Here is a 20,337-nt window from a genome sequence, read left to right on the forward strand (position 1 = left end):
GTACACACACAGGCGGCAGGAGGATCGGGCACAGTACACACACAGGCGGCAGGGGGATCGGGCACAGTACACACACAGGCGGCAGGAGGACCGGGCACAGTACACACACAGGCGGCAGGGGGATCGGGCACAGTACACACACAGGCGGCAGGAGGACCGGGCACAGTACACACACAGGCGGCAGGAGGATCGGGCACAGTACACACACAGGCGGCAGGAGGATCGGGCACAGTACACACACAGGCGGCAGGGGGATCGGGCACAGTACACACACAGGCGGCAGGAGGATCGGGCACAGTACACACACAGGCGGCAGGAGGACCGGGCACAGTACACACACAGGCGGCAGGAGGATCGGGCACAGTACACACACAGGCGGCAGGAGGATCGGGCACAGTACACACACAGGCGGCAGAGCTGCGGACCGCAGGTAAGTGACTTACCTCAAGAATAACCCAGCGGAGCACGTGTGGGGCAGTCACTACTTGTTCATCTTATAAGGTGGGAGCCGGTAAGTGGGCAGTCGGGGCGGATGATGAGGCCGTTATAGCTTATGACTGGGCACCGTGACCTGGCAGCTGGTGTGAACAGAGGGCAAAGAACCGGGCTCTGCCCTCTGCTATAGGAGCTGGTGAGCCCCTAATCAGGGACCAGGGTGGTGAACCCTCCATGCCATGGGATGTGGTGACCTAATAGTCAGGGACCTGGGTGCTGTGCCCCCTTTGCCATTGTAGCTGGTAGTCAGGGACCTGGGTGCTGTGCCCCCTTTGCCATTGTAGCTGGTAGTCAGGGACCTGGGTGCTGTGCCCCCTTTGCCATTGTAGCTGGTAGTCAGGGACCTGGGTGCTGTGCCCCCTGTGCCTTGTAGCTGGTAGTCAGGGACCTGGGTGCTGTGCCATTGTAGCTGGTAGTCAGGGACCTGGGCGCTGTGCCCTCTGTGCCATTGTAGCTGGTAGTCAGGGACCTGGGTGCTGTGCCCTCTGTGCCATTGTAGCTGGTAGTCAGGGACCTGGGTGCTGTGCCCTCTGTGCCATTGTAGCTGGTAGTCAGGGACCTGGGTGCTGTGCCCTCTGTGCCATTGTAGCTGGTAGTCAGGGACCTGGGCGCTGTGCCCTCTGTGCCTTGTAGCTGGTAGTCAGGGACCTGGGCGCTGTGCCCTCTGTGCCTTGTAGCTGGTAGTCAGGGACCTGGGCGCTGTGCCCTCTGTGCCATTGTAGTTGGTAGTCAGGGATCTGGGTGCTGTGCCCTCTGTGCCATTGTAGCTGGTAGTCAGGGACCTGGGTGCTGTGCCCTCTGTGCCATTGTAGCTGGTAGTCAGGGATCTGGGTGCTGTGCCCTCTGTGCCATTGTAGCTGGTAGTCAGGGACCTGGGTGCTGTGCCCTCTGTGCCTTGTAGCTGGTAGTCAGGGACCTGGGCGCTGTGCCCTCTGTGCCATTGTAGCTGGTAGTCAGGGACCTGGGTGCTGTGCCCTCTGTGCCATTGTAGCTGATAGTCAGGGACCTGGGTGCTGTGCGCTCTGTGCCATTGTAGCTAGTAGTCAGGGCCTGGGTACTGTGCCCTCTGTGCCATTGTAGCTAGTAGTCAGGGACCTGGGTGCTGTGCCCTCTGTGCCATTGTAGCTGGTAGTCAGGGATCTGGGTGCTGTGCCCTCTGTGCCATTGTAGCTGGTAGTCAGGGACCTGGGTGCTGTGCCCTCTGTGCCATTGTAGCTGGTAGTCAGGGATCTGGGTGCTGTGCCCTCTGTGCCATTGTAGCTGGTAGTCAGGGACCTGGGTGCTGTGCCCTCTGTGCCATTGTAGCTAGTAGTCAGGGCCTGGGTACTGTGCCCTCTGTGCCATTGTAGCTAGTAGTCAGGGACCTGGGTGCTGTGCCCTCTGTGCCATTGTAGCTGGTAGTCAGGGACCTGGGTGCTGTGCCCTCTGTGCCTTGTAGCTGGTAGTCAGGGACCAGGGCGCTGTGCCCTCTGTGCCATTGTAGCTGATAGTCAGGGATCTGGGTGCTGTGCCCTCTGTGCCATTGTAGCTGGTAGGCACGTGTCATGTTGATACCTGTAGATCTCTACTGATGCATCTGTAACTTTTAGAACAAGGTGGGCATAGGCCGGACACCTGTGCCAGGATTTGGATTCCTTGTTGGACCCCTGTCCATGTCTCTTCTCTTTCTCTTCTTACAGATTTCCCACGATGGTTTCCTTCTGGTCGCTGTGTTGCCTCATTGGCATGGACTTTGCCACCTTCCACATATTGCGGCACGTTCTGTCCCGATACTTCCCTCTCAGCCTGGCCCTGGCCTGGGGCATAGCCCTGGCACAGCTGCTCATCCTGGCGCTGGTTCTCCTTGCGGGGAAATCTATTTTCAGGGGCCGATCCTTTCTAAGAGAGGACAAGTTACTGGCATCCAGCATCGTCTCCAGCCTCCTGGTACCATCTTGTGCCACCTGGGCCGTAGTGTTCATGCCACGGACCGGCGCCGACCTGCTCCACAGATGGGGGCATCTGGACCTCTTCATCTGCTCCCACCTCATCACATTGACCTCGGCCCTGGTCTGGCACCAGCTGTTCCTCAGTGGTGAGGATGAGAAGGGGTCGTCGGCCTCTGTGTGGAGGTTACTCGCCCTCCTGAGACCTTACTCATGGAGGTTCCTGCTGGTGGCTGTGTTCCTGGTCCTGTCCTCATGGGGTAAGTTATCAGAAGACCACTTACAGTAGTGGGTCAGTACACACACGTTCTATATATAGTACAGTATGCGGCGCCTCTGAGGAACCTGGAGAATAATATAACTGCTAGGAAATCCGTTGGGTTCTTTTTAAAATTCCGAAATTCCTGAAAATGACATGAAGAACCTCATTGGTTGCTATGGACAACTATGTACAGTAACATGCAAATGAGCTGAAAAGAGTCACTTTGTTGCTAGAGAGAAGCGTCTAAAGGGGGGGCATCAATTCTGACTATGTAGAGCTCCATTGCACCCAGGGCCATTGTTCTGGTGTCATTTTAAATCCCAGCCCCTGATGGACTTTTTCCATTTTGCTTTTCCATTCCCCACCTTCATAAATCCCTAACTTTTCATTTTTCCATGTACAGAGCTGTGCGGGGGCTTGTGTTCTGTGTAACACATTGTGCTTCCCACTGGGGGGATTTTTTATTCCATGCCGTGTACTGGGAAGATGGAAAGAAATTCGAAATGTGGCGAAACTGCCGAAAAAATGCATTTACTCCATATTCTCAGGGTTTTGTTTTTACAGATTTCAATGACACCTCCTGGGGTGCTGATACAATCTCAGAGATAGCAAATGTATACAAGTTTTATCAGGTTTGAGTAGATTTTAAAAAATGAAAATCTTTTGGATATAAAAAAAAATGTCTTTGTTTCACATTCTTCGGTCTACAGAACTGTGTAAGGTGTCATTATATATATACACTATTTCTAGGCCCCACTAGGGTACTTGAACCCTAGGGGGTCTGATCACTTACACAATATACAGAAATACTACAGTATCATCATGGCAACTGTGGCATCAACCTCCGATGATGTCACAGGGTCGGATCCAAGATAACAACGCTGTATCTTTAGTGCTGCCATCACATTTGAAGCAGCTAACAACCACTATATATGGAGAGGGCTCCGCCTATGAGCCCCTTCCATACATCCTTACAGACATGCATAGAAATACAAAATCTCAGCTTCAAAAACGCAAACAAAAGATTCTGCTTTTGCCAGTTAAAGACGTATTTGTAAATTGGACGTTTATCTGTATCTTTCATTTCTAACCATGTATCTAACTGCTTACAGCCGAAAACAACTCTGATCCTGATGTGTTTTTAAAGCTGAGATTCGCTTCTTTAAAATTATACCAAGCTCAAGATATGGAGTCGTCCAAAGTGACCCTTCTCCATGAGCCTCTCAGCGTGATTTATCTCCTCAGATATCGGACACTGTGTATAATATACAGGATAGGGACTTTTATGTAGGGAAAGGAGGGATTTTTTAATATAAAATAAGATGCTGTTTGTTTATTGGTAAAACCTTCTATCTACCATACGACAGGTGAGATGGCTCTCCCAGCGTATACAGGTCGTATGGCAGACTGGATCCATAACAAGGAGGACCCCTCCATATTTTGGACCACCATTATAACCTTGGCGCTGATTACCATATCCAGGTGAGAGACTGATGTATATGACTTTGGGGTAGACCATGATTACAGCCCCTGTGCTATAGAGGCTTACATTACGAGTCCATTCTCACAGAACTCGTGTAGATGTTGATGTGTAACGTGGATTATTTGGTAGTCGCTGGTAACACTGATGCTTTGCTGACTTTCAGCGCTGTTACAGAATTCGTGTGTGACTGCATCTTCAACGTCACCATGAGCCTGGTCCACACCCAGAGCCAGGGGAAGCTCCTGTTCTCCATCTTGAAGCAGGACATCACGTTCTTCGACACCGTGCCTGCAGGTAATGAGAGCGAGCTCCTGGATCTACAATATCTACAAGTCTCCTGATGATGTCACTACTATTTCAGGTGACATCACATCGCGGGTGACTAGTGACATCACAGCAATGAGTGAAGCTCTCAGTCACACGCTCAGCCTGCTCATGTGGTACGCCATGCGCCTCGCCTTCCTCTTCATCTACATGGCCGGCTTGTCCCCGAAGCTGACGCTCTTCACCGTCCTCTGCCTCCTCATCATCACCATTGTACCTCGGCTATCGGGGACCTACAGCCAGGTAGGAGAAGCCTCATACACACTGACCTTACATGACCCTCAGTCACTGCAGATCCACCACCGACCACCATGACATAAAGACTAAATACACACGGACAGTGACCACACGAGGGGACACAGGATACAAAATATATAGAAAATTATTAGTTTTTATTTTTTGGATTCTGATCAAATATGAAAAAAAAATATTATATTCTGGGGTCCTGTTATGGCTCCAATGTCTGTTATTTCCATAGATATTTTTGGTGTGGATGTGGCCACTAGTAGATAGATGACAGATTGCACCAACATTATCACAGCGTCTGATGCTGAAAGGGATTCTGGGAATATGAACGTCTTATACAAAAACCTATAATGCTACAAATTAATGAATATAACAAAACCCAGTGTCATTAGTCACAAAATGGAGCTTTAGTAGTTTGATTTTATGAATCACAAAATTTTATGGCCTCTCTTAAGTAGGTGGAGTTATCACCAAGATGGCTGCCACTGGAAACTACAAGTCCCATGATCCCTCAGTTCTCAGTAACTCCTCCCCCTTCTTAGGCTCTGATGTAACAGACTGTCCTGCTCTGTCACCATAGTAATGATTTGTAACTGCCATCAGCATACACGGGCCATACTGGATGCACAGCAACCAACCGGCTACAGCCAAACCTAGTGGTGATCACATGACCTGCCCAGGCAGCTGCAGGACATGTTATGTGGACATGTGACCAGCGGCATCTTCTGTCCTGCGTCTGCTCCGTGCAGAGGAAATCACTGGACTGATTAAATGGCCGGGAGCATTATAAGTCTCCATTACAGTCTATGTCAAGGGGAGCAACATTTTAAATAACAACTAATTACATATCAGCTTCTATTTTACTGACTCATTTGTATATGAATTATGCTGATTCCTGGAACACCCCTTGTAGTATAAGTCATCCTATTGGTTGGCTTAGTTTACTCTGGAAAAATGCACCATTTGGAGAATTTTCAGAACGTGCCCCTTTCCTTACTAAACCACGCCCCTTTTCGAGGCCACGCCCCCATTTGTCACACTGGTTGCAAAGCGTTCAAAGTGCCTACAACCCTTGATAAAAGTCGCTCAGGGCATTTCATTAGTTTTGCATAAATGACGTTACAATTCATCATAAAAAGATTGATAACTCCGCCTCATTGTCTGTAGTGTAAGATTTGCGTAGATATTATTACAGATTAGTTCTAGACCAGTAAATGAAAAGCTTTGATTAAAGGGTTAATGAAAAGTTCTACATTTATTCAATATACTTTCCGTATCAATTCCTTGTGCTTTTCTAGGTCTCTGCCTCACATAGGGAGAGTAATCAGAGCTGTGTGTTATAACGAGCAGTGCACCTGTGTGACATCACATGACCAGGGATATAACGATCTGTGCACCTGTGTGACATTTCTTGACCAGGGATATAACGAGCCGTGCACCTGTGTGACTTCACATAACCAGGGATATAACGAGCCGTGCACCTGTGTGACATCACATGACCAGGGATATATAACGAGCCGTGCACCTGTGTGACATCACATGACCAGGGATATAACGAGCCGTGCACCTGTGTGACATCACATGACCAGGGATATAACGAGCCGTGCACCTGTGTGACATCACATGACCAGGGATATAACGAGCCGTGCACCTGTGTGACATCACATGACCAGGGATATAACGAGCCGGGCACCTGTGTGACATCACATAACCAGGGATGTAATGAGCAGTGCACCTGTGTGACATCACATGACCAGGGATATAACGAGCCGTGCACCTGTGTGACATCACATGACCAGGACTTGACCAAATTCACAGATGTTGGAGGAATTATTGATGGACTATAGAAGTGACAGAAGAGATTAGGGCACAGAAGGTTCACTTCTCACATTATCTCTGCTGCTCCTCAGTTTGGGGACTATCGTGGCCATGCTGCCGCTGGGTGACTTGTAGTTATATTCGTCTCCACATAGAATCTGGCTGTGAAGATCCAGGGATCCCTTTGTGAAGTCAACCAGGTGGCCATGGAGACCTTCTCCAACATGAAAACCGTCCGCAGCTTTGCCAATGAGGAGGGTGAGTGTCAGCGCTACGAAGGAAAACTGGACGCCACCTACCAACTCAACAAGACGGAGGCTTTGGCTTATGGCTGGACCCTGGTGGCCAACAGTGTAAGTAAGACATTGAGAGGATAATGGTCCATGGTATAATGACATAGAACCTTGAGTGCATCCTCGTGATACTGAACACGAGCGGCTCCATTCTTGCAGTTTTCGGGCCTCGCGCTGAAGGTGGGAATACTGTATTTTGGTGGACGCTTAGTGACCAATGAGGAGGTCAGCGGAGGAGAACTGGTTTCATTTGTCCTGTATGAACTTCAGTTTGCATCAGCTGTAGAGGTAAGAAGCCGGACCTTGTAGTCAGCACCATATATACAGATCAGAACCGGCTCCATTGGGCTCCATCCGATGCTGGTTATGTGATTCCCACTTCTCATAGAGGTGAATGGGAAAGACTTTGGGGGCTAAGGAATTAGTGTAACTCGTTGTTCCATATCTGGAGACACCACAGTGTGGCCAAGATTTGGCTATTCTCATCTTATACGCGATTGACTCCGATGGGAATATCCCTTTAAATCATGAATGAAATCTGGAGATTGTGTTATAACGACCTCATTGAGAACTTTATAATATCTTTAGACACTTTTAAGAACCTACCCAGAGGTGAGGAAAGCCGTGGGATCTTCTCAAAAAGTCTTCGAGTACATGGACAGAACTCCACAAAAGCCACCACCAGGCCACCTGGCTCCCAGCATCCTCCAGGGGCATATTCAATTCCAAAATGTCACATTTTCATACCCAAAACGACCCGACGTTCCAGCTCTGCAGGTGCAGTGTCTCAGTAACCTGATGTGTAAGGCCAATAAATCAGTAGGGACCTCAGAAGCTAATGTCTGTCTGGATCCATAGGACGTCTCATTCGATATAAAGCCCGGGGTGGTCACCGCTCTGGTGGGACCTTGTGATGCCGGGAAGTCCACGGTTGTGAATCTGCTGCTCCGATTATATGAACCACAGTCAGGAAGGATCCTTCTGGATAATAGACCATTAGCAGATTACGAGAACCAGTACTATCGACGAAAGGTCAGTAGTAGAAAGGCCGTTTTAAAGGGGTTGTCCTAATTTTAAATTTAATACCATGTCCACATGCAACCAAAACGCCACGTGTGAACGTGGTCTGACAGCTGCCTTTCAGAATAAGTTCCCTCTGGAAAGCTGGGTGGTGTCTTCTGGACCTGAGTTAGCTGCTGAGGGCGGCGTCCAGGAACTCCTTTATATATCTGCCTGGTTCTCAGGTTGCTAGTTTTTACTTGTCTCCTGGCACTTGTTGTCCTACTGCTTTTGCTCTTTCTTACTGTGTATTCAGACCCCTGCTACGCTTCTGATTAATCTCTTGTCTCTCGGTTTTTGTACCTCGCCGCCCTCTTGGTTTGTCTGTTTGTTTTCTGTTGTTTGTCCGGCTGTGTTTGCTGTTGTCTTTTCTGAGCACCTACTTATAGTAGGGATTGCCTTGTAGTTGTAATCTGTGATTAGCACAGCTTGGGCAATCAGGTAAAGAATTTAGGGCTCTGCGCCCCTTTCTCTATCATGACGCTGGTACTTTGTCTCCTTGAAGGTTTCGGTGGTGACCCAAGTGCCCGTCCTCTCCTCACGCACCATTAAGGACAACATTTCATATGGGTTGGGAGAAACGAGCCTGGAATCTGTGCAGGAGGCGGCAAAGGCATCGGACGCTCATGATTTCATCCTACAGAGGCCCCAAGGTTATCAGACAGGTAGAATATAGAACAACTTACAGATGTAACATAATAAACATCACATGATAAACAGACAGTAAACGTGTAATACACAATCTCCTCTTAGGGGCCGGGCAGAGGGGAGAACTTCTCTCTGGAGGTCAGAAGCAGCGAGTGGCACTGGCCCGAGCGCTGCTCCGAGACCCCAAGGTCCTCATCCTAGATGATGCCACCAGTTCACTGGATACAGACACTGAGCTTAAGGTAAGTACAGGAGAACGACCTCTGGGGCCACTGTCCATAGGGGCTCATGCATTTGACTTTGTTCTTTTCTAATCTCAGATACAGGAGACTCTGTACAGCAACGCCCGGCGCCAGACGGTGCTGCTCATATCTCACAGGATGAACGTGATAGAGAAGGCCGACCACATCCTGGTGCTGGAGGGCGGCCAAATCATCGAGTCCGGAAATCATGAACAGCTATTGGCCGAAAGAGGAAGCTACTGGAGACTCCGAAACAGACAGCAAAGCAGCTTCCAAAGCGGAGAAGAGCAGCAGATGATGTGATCCCGTGGGAGGAGGGGCAGAGCTGTAGGGAGGAGGGGCAGGGCTGTAGGGAGGAGGGGCATAGCTGTAGGGAGGAGGGTTAGAGCTTTAGGAGGGGCAAACCTCTAGGGAGGAGGGGCAGAGCTGTAGGGAGGAGGGGCATAGCTGTAGGGAGGAGGGTTAGAGCTTTAGGAGGGGCAGACCTCTAGGGAGGAGGGGCAGAGCTGTAGGGAGGAGGGGCAGAGCTGTAGGGAGGAGGGGCAGAGCTGTAAGGGGGAGGGGCAGAGCTGTAGGGAGGAGGGGCAGAGCTGCAGCCTTAACCAATGATTAGATATGGGGGTGTGTCTTAGCCTACCAAAGTGTCTGTGGATGATGCAGCCAAGCTGTAGTCACAGATATAAGATTTGCCTTGTGGTGTTAAGCTTAAAAGCAGCCAAGGAGCGCGATCTATGGCTAATAAATAGCAGATAACATCCCCTGTAGGCACTGACTCAAATATTATTCTTTAGCTCTTAGCTGGAGGGTCACTTTAAAGAGATTTTATTTCTCTGTTCACCAAATAACTACACACACAAAGCAGACGCCATCAATGTATTTAAGTCACTGTTATTTTTATTCTTTTTTTGTCTGTATAGTGAATGTTCTCCGAGTTCATGTATCTGCTTTATCCGCTCTTTGGGCCATTACTATGAATAAATAGACGCGGCCTGACACCTGTATATATCTACAGATATCTCGGCTACATTCACACGAATGTATGGGGGACGTATATACGGCATATATACGTCCCCCATACACTTCAGTGGCCTTGCGGCGCGGTACGGTGCAACACATGTGCGACACTGTAACGTTCCGTAGCTAGTAGAAAGATAGGACAAGGAAGCGTTGTGCGCTGTGTATTCCTATGGAGAGGGGTGGGGATGAGCAGCGCTCTCCCCCTCCTCCTCTCCCCCGGTGCCGATGTATGCCCGCCGTGCTACGGTACAGCGGGCATACTTCGTGTACACGTAGAATACTGAAGATTTCTTAAACCATTAGAACTCTATAGAGTTGGACACATTGACACGTCAGTATTCTGTCAGTATTTGTCATCAGTGTTTCTAAAACAATTTCATAAGTTTAGCCCTGAAATTATAATGGAAAGATTTGTGCCACGTTCTCCCTACGTGGGACCTCGCTAGGGAATATTTTGGCTCAGATTTTTCGCATGTTGTCAGCCCTTGAATATAATGGAGGGTAACTCAGTATAACTAGGGAAGGGATGTGTCCGTCTAGTTGGACCTAGTACCTTGCGGTGTTGATCCAGAGGACCTTGTGGTTATTAAAGATGCTGTTTTATGAAATATCTGTATTCCTCCTGTGTCCTTTGTTACAACTTTATGTTGTTTTGTACTAATTCATAATTTCTATCTCTATCTATACATATTCATTTATATTAATCAGCAAATAAACCAGTGCCCGGAGCTTCAAGTCTTGGGTTTCCATGGCCGAGCGTCTGCGTGCCGGGGTTACACTACCAGGTGCAATGCTGAGGACTGGATGGAAGGATCCATTGATTTCTATGGGTCTGTTCACATGTCCGTTTTTTCACAGATTTGCAGAACCTGCAGCAGTTAGTATTTGTTTCTCACATGCAGATCACAGACCTTCATAGAAGTCAATGAATCCGCACAAAATAACGGACGGCACCTGGATGACATCACTATGATAACTAAAATAGATTAGAAACCCATCCGTTTTTTTTGCTGACATGCGGATGGGGAAAAAATTGATGTGGTTACAACACGGACATCACACTTACACTCATCCATCTGAATGAGCTTGTACAGAGCATAAAACAATTCTATACATTTATATATGTAGCTGTAGGACGGTGGCACAAGGACCTAATGTCACTGGTCCCTAAACATCTCCTGCCTGTGTCCATCACTGCCAAACCCTGCGAGGAAGAGGAGTGAGACTTCTTACCGCGCTGTTGCTATGTGTCACGGACCTGCCTTACAATGGAGCTAAATGCAGAATTATTTTCCTTATCCTTATCCCATCCGGGAAAACTTAGGTGCAAAACCTTAGGAAATCCACAACAAAACTGATTTCACTGAAAAGTATAAAATCTGCTCTGATAATCCATAAAATGGACATATTACAGATTTACAAACGTGTGCGGGAATATGAAGCTGCTCAGATCTGTATCCGGGTCTCGTCATCCGCACTGAAGATCTGCTGCGTTTCCCTGTATATTTATCGTATGCGCACAATCCAGTCCCATCTCTCGTATTCCAGTGACCCGGACACATTGACGACAGACGTGACCAGAAGATGTTTTATTTTCAGTTTATGAATGACAGGAGATACAGACATGAGTGAGATACGGAGACGCCTCGTACAGTCCCCGGCCGGGGGTCTCATCCTCCGTTACTTCAGCTTCTCCGTCGTGTATTGGTGCAGCAGGTCACTAACATCAAACTGACCGACCTTCATCCATCCATCTTCCCGCATGTGATACACTGCAAGGAGCAAATCATCCCCTGAGTATCTGGGAATTCACAAAGGAAAATCTTCCAAACTCTACTAAACTCTTACCCAAGAAATCTGTGGCACATATAGACATATAGGGGCATATTTATCAGGACCTGGCCCTGAAATAATCGCAAATGCTAGCTTATTGCTAGCAATTGCGATTATTTGCCCCGATCCGCCACCTTCACGCCAGTGGGGCGTGAAGGGGGGGTGCGGCCGGGCTGCGAAAGCCTCTCGATGTATCCCGCTGCGAACATGCACAAGCGCCAGCGTATGATAAATATGCCCCATACTGTGTATATAATCTACCAATCACAGTCACCTATAGCTCAGCACCAACGTGTCAGGATGATCCGTATCCGTCCTATGTGTGCACTGTACATTTCCATCACGCTAGACATCACTATTAGTTGTGACTCCCATTCATTCCCTGCGTCCCCTGGCCACAAATAATATGACTTTGCTTTCCTTTATGCCCCTGTGCACTGCGCTCGGTGGGCCTGGCCGTCGGACAACCCGACTGATTCTGAAAAACCATGGAATTTAAAAAACAAAATTGTGTCGCAAGATCAAGCACTCACATGCACCGGGAAGAAGAAGGTGAACTCCGGGGACCTGAGCGGGAAAGCGACACATGCAGGATATCGGGAGCACCACCTTAGTGAATCGCGGCAGCTCCGAATCCTTGACGGACAGCGCACCGAGGGATCGCGACTGGACCGGGTAAGTAAATCTGCCCCAATAATATGTAAAATAATCCTTCAGTGAATAACTTACTGTTCACCACTCCTCCGGAATAGGCATCTCGGTGTGTGGCGTAGCTGATTGCTCTGCGTCCCAAGTCATAGGCCTCCTCCGGACTCAGGTCATACCGATATCCGCTATCCAAAACTCCATAGGCGTAAGAATTTCCCGATCCGGTTGAAAAAATATTGCCGGATAACCTTGTCCCATTTTCATCAACATAATATAACCCGGGACCCTGAAGAGGGAACAGTATCATGGATACTGACATTAATACATGGAGAGGCATAAACTATACGAGATTATGAACATGTGAAGCAACGTACAACACAACGCAGAACAATCACTTTCCTCATTCAAAGTAATAAACAATTTTTGCCTCTAAACTGAGTTTTTCAGCCTCGTGTGTGTTGAAACCCTCCTCCCCTCTGACTACGGGGACAGTCTCCTCTCAGCACTCTCACTACTCCTGGGATGTCTAGAAATATATAATAAGTCATAGAAAGACTTTGATATATATATATCACTGCATATCAGTATCATATGTCATGAAGAAACTCTTAGGCCCCATGACCATGCGTAGAGGTCCTTGTTGGCGACTGATCAGTCTCTTTCAATTGACACCCCACCCATGACATCTGGGCCACAACCAATGGTATATGACCCGCTGTTTGCGTCCCACAAGCACACAGGTTCATGTGCATGAAGCTTTAGGCTAAGAGTGGGTGGGGGGCGGAGTAGAGGGGGGAGGCTGGGAGCGGAGGGGGGGGCTGGGGGCAGAATGGAGGGGGGGAGTGGAGGGGAGCCGAAAGCGGAGGGGGCAGTTTAGAACGGTTGGGGGGGAGCCAGGGGGAAAGCCGGGAGCGGAGGGGAAAGCCCAAAGCGGAGGTATGTGGGAGACAGGCATTCGGAGTCGGCCAGAGGGCGGGCAGGAGTTTGGTGCCGGGACGGAGGGCTGGAACGCAGTGCAGGCCGGCGTGGGGCGGAAGCACCATTCCGTCCCCTCTTCCAGCAGGAGGCGCACCGCCTGAGGCGAGTTTCTCAACTCGCCTCATGGAATGTGCGCTCCTACCTCTAGACATCTGAGAAACATTTCACAAATTGCCTGTAATAGTTATCGGCATTTCAGGAGGAGTGTGAGTGCTGAGAGGAGACTGTCCCCATGTATAGAAAAGAGGTGGAGAAGCTTCTTGTTCAGAAGAGACTGAAAAACTCATGTTGGTCGTCTACATTTTGAGAAAAGTGTTTATGTGTTACCTTTTTGTCCCAGCCGCAGATCATGCTGCCCACGCTGAGTCCAGTCCCGCGATACTGAAGCATCATGTTACACAGGAGCTTAGAGGCGGCCGACACGGAGATTCTCTCATTGTTCCGCAGATAATACAAGCTGCAAAGTGCGAGGCAGAGGGGAGCAAAGATCAGAACCAGAGATGAGGACGTAATGGGGCAGATTATCCGTCAGGTGAACCTTCATCAATCAGAGAGAACAAGACCCCCGGGGAGAGGGGATAACAATCAAACCGTGTGAATAAGCGCATTGTACATCTGACCTGCACTCCTTGGCCAGTAATCTCTCCCAGTACTGACAGTCGGCAGCGCTCCCGGACATGGTACCCAGCAGGTAAGGGTTAATCTCAATCACCTTATTGCATTTCATTGCGGCTGGTGAAATACAAAGCACAAGATTAAAACATTGACAGCACATGATTTATTATAGTAAAATATTGGGGGTCATTTACTAAGGGCCCAAATCTCATTTTTACGGCGTGTTACCCGAATTTTTCCGTTTTGCACCGATTTTCCCTGTATTGCCCCGGGTTTTTGCCGCACGGGATCGGATTCTGGTGCACTGGAGGAACTACCTTAGTGAATCCCAGCCGGACCCGAATCCACCGCAGAGAACGCGAATGGACCGGGTAAGTAAATCTGCCCCAATGTGACATAACATGATACATTGGGGCAGATTTACTTACCCGGTGCATTCGCGATCCAGCGGCGCGTTCTCTGCGGTGGATTCGGGTCTTCCAGCGATGCACTAAGGTAGTTCCTCCGCCGTCCACCAGGTGTCGCTGCTGCGCTGAAGTCCACCGAGGTCCGCCGGAGTGCACCTGGTGAAGGTAAGTGCGTGTCCAGCGACACTTTTTTTTTTTAAATGCGGCGTTTTTTTCCGAATCCGTCGGGTTTTCGTTCGGCCACGCCCCCCGATTTCCATTGCGCGCATGCCAGTGCCGATGCACCACAATCCGATCGCGTGCACCAAAATCCCGGGGCAATTCAGGGAAAATCGCCGCAAAACGGAAAAATTCGGGTAACACGTCAGGAAAACGCGATTCGGGCCCTTAGTAAATGACCCCCATTGTATCCAGAAACCACTTATCATAATTACATTATCTACATTCATCTATGGTAAATCTAAACTTCTGAAGACTTTTTAGAAAACTATTTTTAATCTAATTTTTCTAATTTTCTAAAACTTAAAACTTACCAGCAGGACATCCCCTAACAATGTGCCGGGAGGCTGATACATAAGGGGCAGATTTATTGAACATTTTGAGCCATAAATACATTTATTAAATGGACTTTGTCACCAGATTTTATCACATTAAACTACTAACCCCCTCAGGGAGGGAAATCTAAAAAGGAACCTATCAGCAGGATCTAAACTTTATAGAACTTATGTGAAATTATCGGCAGAGGCTACTGGGGCCTGGAGTCGCCTGTCCAGGCTATGGGAGCAAAGGCTGCTCCGTACCCCAGGATAGGGAGTATTATAGTTTAGGGCTTAGAGTGTTAGTAGGGACCTATCAGCAGACCTACCTTAATAGCTAGACTTCTGATGGTAGGTTTCCTTTACTCTATTCCAAAGATTTGTGTCAATGAGCAGAGAAGAGTCATATTTTACATGAAAATAGTCAAGTTTAGAGGCTGCAGGGAGAGAGTCACTTCAACATTAGTTCTATAGAACCTGGAAAATGCTGCCGGTGTCATATTAAAGATAAGAATCTCATCTTTCAGATCACATCAGGTTTCATGTTCTGTGATCTACAGAACCAGAGACAGTGAAACATATACTGTAGTTGGTAATGTAAACTGCAGATAAAGATACAGCTCCCGGATTTCTCTTTAACTGTTTGCATCTCACCTGATGTAATCTAAAATATAAGATAACACCAGCATCATGTTTCTAGGTGCTATAGAGCTGAAGATGGGAACGTAATTTCAGATGTCCCTGTCAGCCTCTAAACTTGACTCATTTGAGGTAAAGTTGACTCTTCTCAGCTATTTTTTACATGACTGCGGAGATTTTGTATAACAGGTGAGATTTCACATAAAAGAGGGAATTATAGAAGGGACATTTCATCCCTTACCTGAGGGGGTTGGTAGTTTAATGGGGTAAAATCTGGGGACCCTTCAAAGGTTTTAGGCAAGTTTTAGACACTTTTCAAACTAATACAACAAAAGGGGCATCGCCTGCACAGGGAAAGGTCAGTGTACCAAAAATTATGCAAATGCAACCAAATTTTTATGCACAGTTTTTTGGAGTAAAGTAGATGAACTGAAAGATGGTGCAAAGTAGAGAGTCTTATACTCCGCCATGTGCTCGAGGTCTTACTGTGTTTTAGGCCCCTTTCACATAACCAGATCTGGCGCCGCATGCTACCCACATGAATCACACAGCCGCCATAGAAGTGCCTTGTGCCTTGTGGCGCGGTACAGTGAGCACAAACCTACCTTTTGCTGTAGGTAAGTCCAGGCTGCACGGCTTCCTATGGAGAGGGGAGGGGTGAGGAGCGCTTCCCCCTTCCCTTCTCCAGCTGAATCTATGCTTTGCCTGGATGCTACGTTTTTGAGAAATCTCCCCCCACACAGACCTAAAACATTACTTTCACATCCTTAACATATAATCTAAATCTACAAATAATCATTATTCAGCCAGGAACTCACACACATAACTCCCGGCCGAGGCTCGTGAATCTACTGCCACTATCACCCCGTGCTGGAACCTGAAGGCCAGGGTGGTGGTCCCGTGCCACGGCTCAATCTTCACACCATCAACTCCTTCCTCCAGGCCACGGAAAAACTTTGCAGGCTGCAAAAATTTTTTAAAACATAAATTTTTTTTTTAATATTGACAGTTAGGACTATATTCAACACAACACAATGCAACACAACACAACAAAACACAACACAATACAAAACAGCACAACAAAACACAACACAATACAATACAACGCAATACAACACAATACAACACAATACAACAGGATACAACACACTATAACACAATACAATACAACACAACACAACACAATATAACACAACACAATACAATACAATACAACTCAACACAATGCAACACAACAAAACACAACGCAATACAACACAATACAATACAATACAACACAATACAACACAATACAACACAACAGGATACAACACACAATAACACAACACAATAGAACATAATACAACACAACACAATGCAACTCAACACAATACAACACAACAAAACACAACACAATACAATACAACGCAATACAACACTATACAATACAATACAACACAATACAACACTATACAACACAATACAACACAATACAACACAATACAACACAACACAATACAACACAATACAACAAAACACAACACAATACAATACAACGCAATACAACACTATACAACACAATACAACACAATACAACACAACAAAACACAACACAATACAATACAACGCAATACAACACTATACAATACAACACTATACAATACAATACAACACAATACAACACTATACAATACAACACTATACAATACAATACAACACAATACAACACTATACAACACAATACAACACAATACAACACAATACAACACAATACAACACAACACAATACAATACAACAGGATACAACACACTATAACACAATACAATACAACACAACACAATACAACACAATACAACACTATACAATACAATACTATACAATACAATACAACACAACACAATACAACACAATACAACACAACAAAACACAACACAATACAATACAACGCAATACAACACTATACAATACAACACTATACAATACAATACAACACAATACAACACTATACAATACAACACTATACAATACAATACAACACAATACAACACTATACAACACAATACAACACAATACAACACAATACAACACAATACAATACAACAGGATACAACACACTATAACACAATACAATACAACACAACACAATACAACACAATACAACACTGTACAACACAATACAACACAATACAACACAATACAACACAACACAATAGAACACAATATAATACAACAGGATACAACACACTATAACACAATACAATACAACACAACACAATAAAACACAACTGTACTGATCCCCTAGGGGGGAATTATTTTGTACATAGTGTTCTGGTGATGGTTACACAGTTCGGCTATATTCACACTAACGTGTGCTTGCTGTACTGTAGCACGTCGGCGCCGGGCAGAGGAGGAGGGGGTGAGCGCCTGCCCCTTCATAGAGATGTATGGCGCACGGCGCTGTATTCCGGGGAGAGATAGGACATGTACACGGAACGGTACAGTGCTACGCTCCCGTACGACGCCATGCGCCCATTGCCGTATGTGTGACGTATATATACGCTGTATATACGTCGGTCATATATACGTCCCTCATACGGCAGTGTGAATGTAGCCTTAGAGACAGGTTATAACGATACAAATACGTAAATACTACGAGAGGCGTCTTCTTACACGCTGCTGGTTCCTTGGAAACATTGTTGCAGGACGTTGCGACACATCACATGACATATGGGAAGCAATTACAGTACAAATATACATATATATTATATATCCATGTGTCTCACCTGCAGTCCCGGGGGCACGGCCAGCTCCGTGTTGTATGAGCTGAAGGACACGGTGGGGGAGATCTTACCACCACTGAGGGGCGACATCCAGTCCCTGCTGTCTGGGGGTCCGCAGAGCTCCAGGAGAGCCATGTTTCAGGATGTGTAGTGATCAGGGCAGGACAGATGGAGGCTTCTGGTTTGGGCTGTTCCTCTCCTCTGCCTCTCTATGTTCCTCTGCGTTTGTCTTCTTTGTCTCCCGTTTTCTCTGCCGGTGTTTTCTCCGGTAAATTACAGGTTAATCTCTAGTTTTCTGAATATTTTCCTGTTTTATGTCTTTTCTGTGTGAGAATGGAAGCTGCAGTTTTATGTCTGAGCCGATAAGAGAGAAAGTGAAAGTGCATTTGTCGTATGAAACCCGTGAGACACAAAACTGAAATAAGACGAGTCAATTTCCTTCATGGCTGATTGTGCAGAAACAATCTTTAGAGGAAATTGTCATTGGTGTCTACGAGGAAGAACACTGGGGGTCATTTACTAAGGGCCCGATTCGCGTTTTCCCGACTTGTTACCCGAATATTTCCGATTTGCGCCAATTTTCCCTGAATTGCCCTGGGTTTTTGGCGGACGCGATCAGATTGTGGCGCATCGGCGCCGGCGTGCAAGGGCCGGAAATCGGGGGGCGCGGCCGAACAAAAACCCGACGGAAACTGCCCCACAGTCTCTGTTCTCTAACCATTTGGTCATTTATGTATGAAACAGTTTTTATATTAGGGAAGACTCAGACCCACCTGTAAATCCCCCCCCAAGGGGCAACCATCATACAGCTACTTACCAATATACCTGACCCCAAGTCACAAATTCCTAAAGTGCCTCGGACATTTCTTCGCAGACTGTTCTCATCCGGGTCCCTGTCAGTAACCTGCTGACTGGATCTTGCTTTAATTTTAAATGGCATCTACCACCAGGATGAAATGAGCCTAAGGGGCTCCAGGCTCCATAAACAGCGATGGAGTCTGGAGCCCCTCGGGCTCATTTGCATACAGTCCTTCATCCTGGTGGTGGATGCCCTTTAAACCCGGCGTTTCTTCTGCTCCGGTCCTTATCGTGGGAGCAGCTCCGGATCTCTGGCTGTCAGACACGGCTGCCATTTATTACCGCTTCTGCCTTCTCCTTTCGTCACTGCATAGCGCTGTAGTATGCCGGGTATTTTGGGACACGGGGCTGCTTGACAAGTCTTCTCCAGGCTGTTCTGATGATTGCTGATTGACATCACATGGTCAGGCATCATACATGCACACAGCCATTGGGGGACATTTACTATGGTGTTTCCGCCAGTTTTGTGGCGCTCTCACCACATGTTCTGCTCTCAGACCTATTTATTAGCTGTCGGGGACAGAAAAAATGACTTTTTCCGTCTGCTCCGACTCTTCTCCGAAAAGGGGCGTGGCTTTGGCGGAGTGGAAACTCAGACAGAATTAATATGTGTCACAGCCATTTTTGGGCGCTGTAAACTGGCGGAAAGTAGACCAAAAGAAAACTGGTCTAGCAGGGACTGATGGACACATTTCTGGTGCTCGGGACAGATTTTGGTCCCAGGGACAGAAAATGGTCTCGGGGACAGAAAATGGTCTCGGCGCCAGAAATGTCTCTGCACAGCTCTACAATATTAAATGTGCATCTTCTTTCCGAGAGCAGGTCGGTAACAAAGCCAATGCACACACCGACACTTTAATTAAATGTCCCCCATTGTCTCTGGACGCGTGGCAGCCGGTTGTTGCACATATTCACATTACTTACGATGGTCTCACAGCCCGGTGTATGATACAGGGTCACACTGGCCGCACCTCTGCTGGTCTGTCATGTGTCCACAGGACTAATATATCATCATAACCTTCAACAGTTGCCACCCAAAATTTCACAGACTCTCACCAATTAATCTGTGATCCATGAAAAACGGTTCAGACTGGGACATGTTCTACATTTTAGAGAAATGGGCCAACCCTAAGGGTGCGTTCACACGTTCCACTAGCGCCGCGTTCATAACGCGACGCTAGTGCACAGGGGGCGGAGTTTGGGGCGATCGCATATGCGTTTCCAGAGAAACGCATGGGATCGGATTATTAA

The 20,337-nt window shown here is 47.4% G+C and overlaps 2 protein-coding genes across 4 annotated transcripts; one reads left to right on the top strand and one right to left on the bottom strand.

The window, feature by feature from the left end:
• The first annotated feature begins 381 nt into the window (after positions 1 to 381).
• Positions 382 to 10,420, top strand: LOC140111444 (antigen peptide transporter 1-like). 3 transcript variants are annotated; one of them, XM_072132380.1, is made up of 12 exons: positions 391 to 511; positions 2,175 to 2,680; positions 4,050 to 4,164; positions 4,329 to 4,459; positions 4,527 to 4,732; positions 6,709 to 6,906; positions 7,006 to 7,134; positions 7,435 to 7,623; positions 7,705 to 7,878; positions 8,411 to 8,570; positions 8,659 to 8,795; positions 8,874 to 10,420. In XM_072132380.1, the coding sequence occupies exons 2-12, from the start codon at positions 2,185 to 2,187 to the stop codon at positions 9,096 to 9,098; spliced, it is 2,160 nt and encodes a 719-aa protein (XP_071988481.1). In that variant the 5' UTR covers positions 391 to 511; positions 2,175 to 2,184; the 3' UTR covers positions 9,099 to 10,420. The 3 variants fall into 3 exon arrangements, with proteins under 3 accessions (XP_071988483.1, XP_071988481.1, XP_071988482.1); XM_072132381.1 differs by lacking the exon at positions 391 to 511 and adding an exon at positions 593 to 631; XM_072132382.1 differs by lacking the exons at positions 7,435 to 7,623; positions 7,705 to 7,878 and having other exon boundaries at positions 382 to 511.
• A 966-nt stretch (positions 10,421 to 11,386) lies between these two features.
• Positions 11,387 to 18,642, bottom strand: LOC140111441 (proteasome subunit beta type-8-like). The gene is made up of 6 exons (XM_072132378.1): positions 18,232 to 18,642; positions 16,287 to 16,431; positions 13,892 to 14,003; positions 13,599 to 13,728; positions 12,375 to 12,579; positions 11,387 to 11,584 (listed from the first exon to the last, which is right to left on the bottom strand). The coding sequence occupies exons 1-6, from the start codon at positions 18,361 to 18,363 to the stop codon at positions 11,493 to 11,495; spliced, it is 816 nt and encodes a 271-aa protein (XP_071988479.1). The 5' UTR covers positions 18,364 to 18,642; the 3' UTR covers positions 11,387 to 11,492.
• Between the last annotated feature and the right edge of the window lie 1,695 nt (positions 18,643 to 20,337).

This window comes from Engystomops pustulosus, unplaced genomic scaffold (assembly GCF_040894005.1).
Source record: "Engystomops pustulosus unplaced genomic scaffold, aEngPut4.maternal MAT_SCAFFOLD_460, whole genome shotgun sequence".
Classification (NCBI taxonomy): Eukaryota; Metazoa; Chordata; class Amphibia; order Anura; family Leptodactylidae; genus Engystomops; species Engystomops pustulosus.